The 1281-nt window shown below is 49.3% G+C and overlaps 1 protein-coding gene across 1 annotated transcript in view; it reads right to left on the bottom strand.

Annotated features, from left to right (window-relative positions):
• Positions 1 to 1170: 1170 nt before the first annotated feature.
• CD300LF (CD300 molecule like family member f) overlaps positions 1171 to 1281 on the bottom strand; it is a 5588-nt gene continuing 5477 nt past the window's right edge. Inside the window, exon 6 of the mRNA XM_007959877.1 lies at positions 1171 to 1266. Within this exon, the coding sequence (XP_007958068.1) occupies positions 1171 to 1266 (96 nt within the window). The remainder of the gene's footprint in view (positions 1267 to 1281) is intronic.

The following is a 1281-nucleotide window of genomic DNA, read 5'->3' as shown; positions in this document are numbered from 1 at the left end:
AGGGAGTGGTCAGATCTGTGCCTTGCAGAGATCAGTCTGGCTGCTGCAAGCAGAGTTCAGAAGAATGGACTCCAGGTCCCTTGGACCAGAGTGGTACCCACAGAGGCAAAGAGATGATATGGGATTCGGGATACATTGTGAAGAACTCTAGGACTTAGAACAGACAGCAGTCCAGCATCTGTACATACTCACTAGTATCCTCATGTGAGTGACCCCACACACACATACACACAAACACACACGATCCTCCTTGTACTGTGCAGGGTAGTGGTCCAGACTCCAGATTCTGGAGTTCAAATCCCAACTGATCCACTTGCTGGAGATAAAACTTGGTTCAAGTCACTGAACATCTTTGGATCCTGGGTGCCTCATCTGTAAAATGGGATGATAATAGCCGTGCCCTCCTGTGGTTGTTGAGAGGACTGTGTTAGTTACGAAACTGAAGCAAGGAATCGTACCTGCCATAAGGAAGTGTTTCCTAGGGTTGCTGTAACAAATTACCGCAGACTTAGTACATTAAAACAACACGTATTTATTCTCCTACGGTTCTGGAAACTAGAAGTCTGGCATTCCTTCCACTGGGCTCAAGTCCAGGTATCAACAGGGCTGGTTCCACCTAGAGGCTCCTTGTCTTTTGCAGCTCATTCCTTGGCTCCTGGCCTCATCACTCCAGTTTCTGCTTCCATCCTCACGTCACCTTTTCTGTGTTTGACCTTCTTGTCCACCTCTTGACATTCCAGTCAGGGCTCATCTCCACAATCAGGATAATCACCTCATCTCATGAGCCTTAAATTAATCACAGTCTCTTGTGATATAAAGTAACATCCACCGCTTCTTGAGATTAGGGTGTGGGTATCTCTGGGGCCATTATTCAGCCACTGCACGAGATAAGCAATAAATAAAGGTTATACCTATTATTATCATAATCATTATCAGAGCAGCCCTCCAGTACCCTCCCAAGCAGTGTGGGAGGAGAGAGGCTGTGGAGAGACCCGTGTTCTGACTCCCAGAAGCCCCTGAGTGTGGCCCTGAGCCTGAGCTGGAGCCCAAGCTGGAGGCGGGGCTGGATGGATCAGACAGAGGTCCAGTTGCCCATTAGTCTGGTGAAGGGATAGGAGCAGAAGGCAGATAAGGCAGGAATGTGCAAGCCACAGTGACGCTCAGGTGAGGCTAAGGCTTCCTGATGGTGCTGTATTCTATGGGCTCCTCGTGGCTCCCCATAGGAATGTCGGCCACGAGGTGGCCCGTGTTACTGTAGGTCAGTTCCTGATCCGAGGTATC

Source organism: Orycteropus afer, unplaced genomic scaffold (assembly GCF_000298275.1).
Source record: "Orycteropus afer afer isolate SDZICR_OR568_19922 unplaced genomic scaffold, OryAfe1.0 scaffold00018, whole genome shotgun sequence".
NCBI lineage: Eukaryota > Metazoa > Chordata > Mammalia > Tubulidentata > Orycteropodidae > Orycteropus > Orycteropus afer.
The sequence above is the reverse complement of the archived record's forward strand: the minus strand, read 5'-3'. Positions and strand labels throughout refer to the sequence as shown.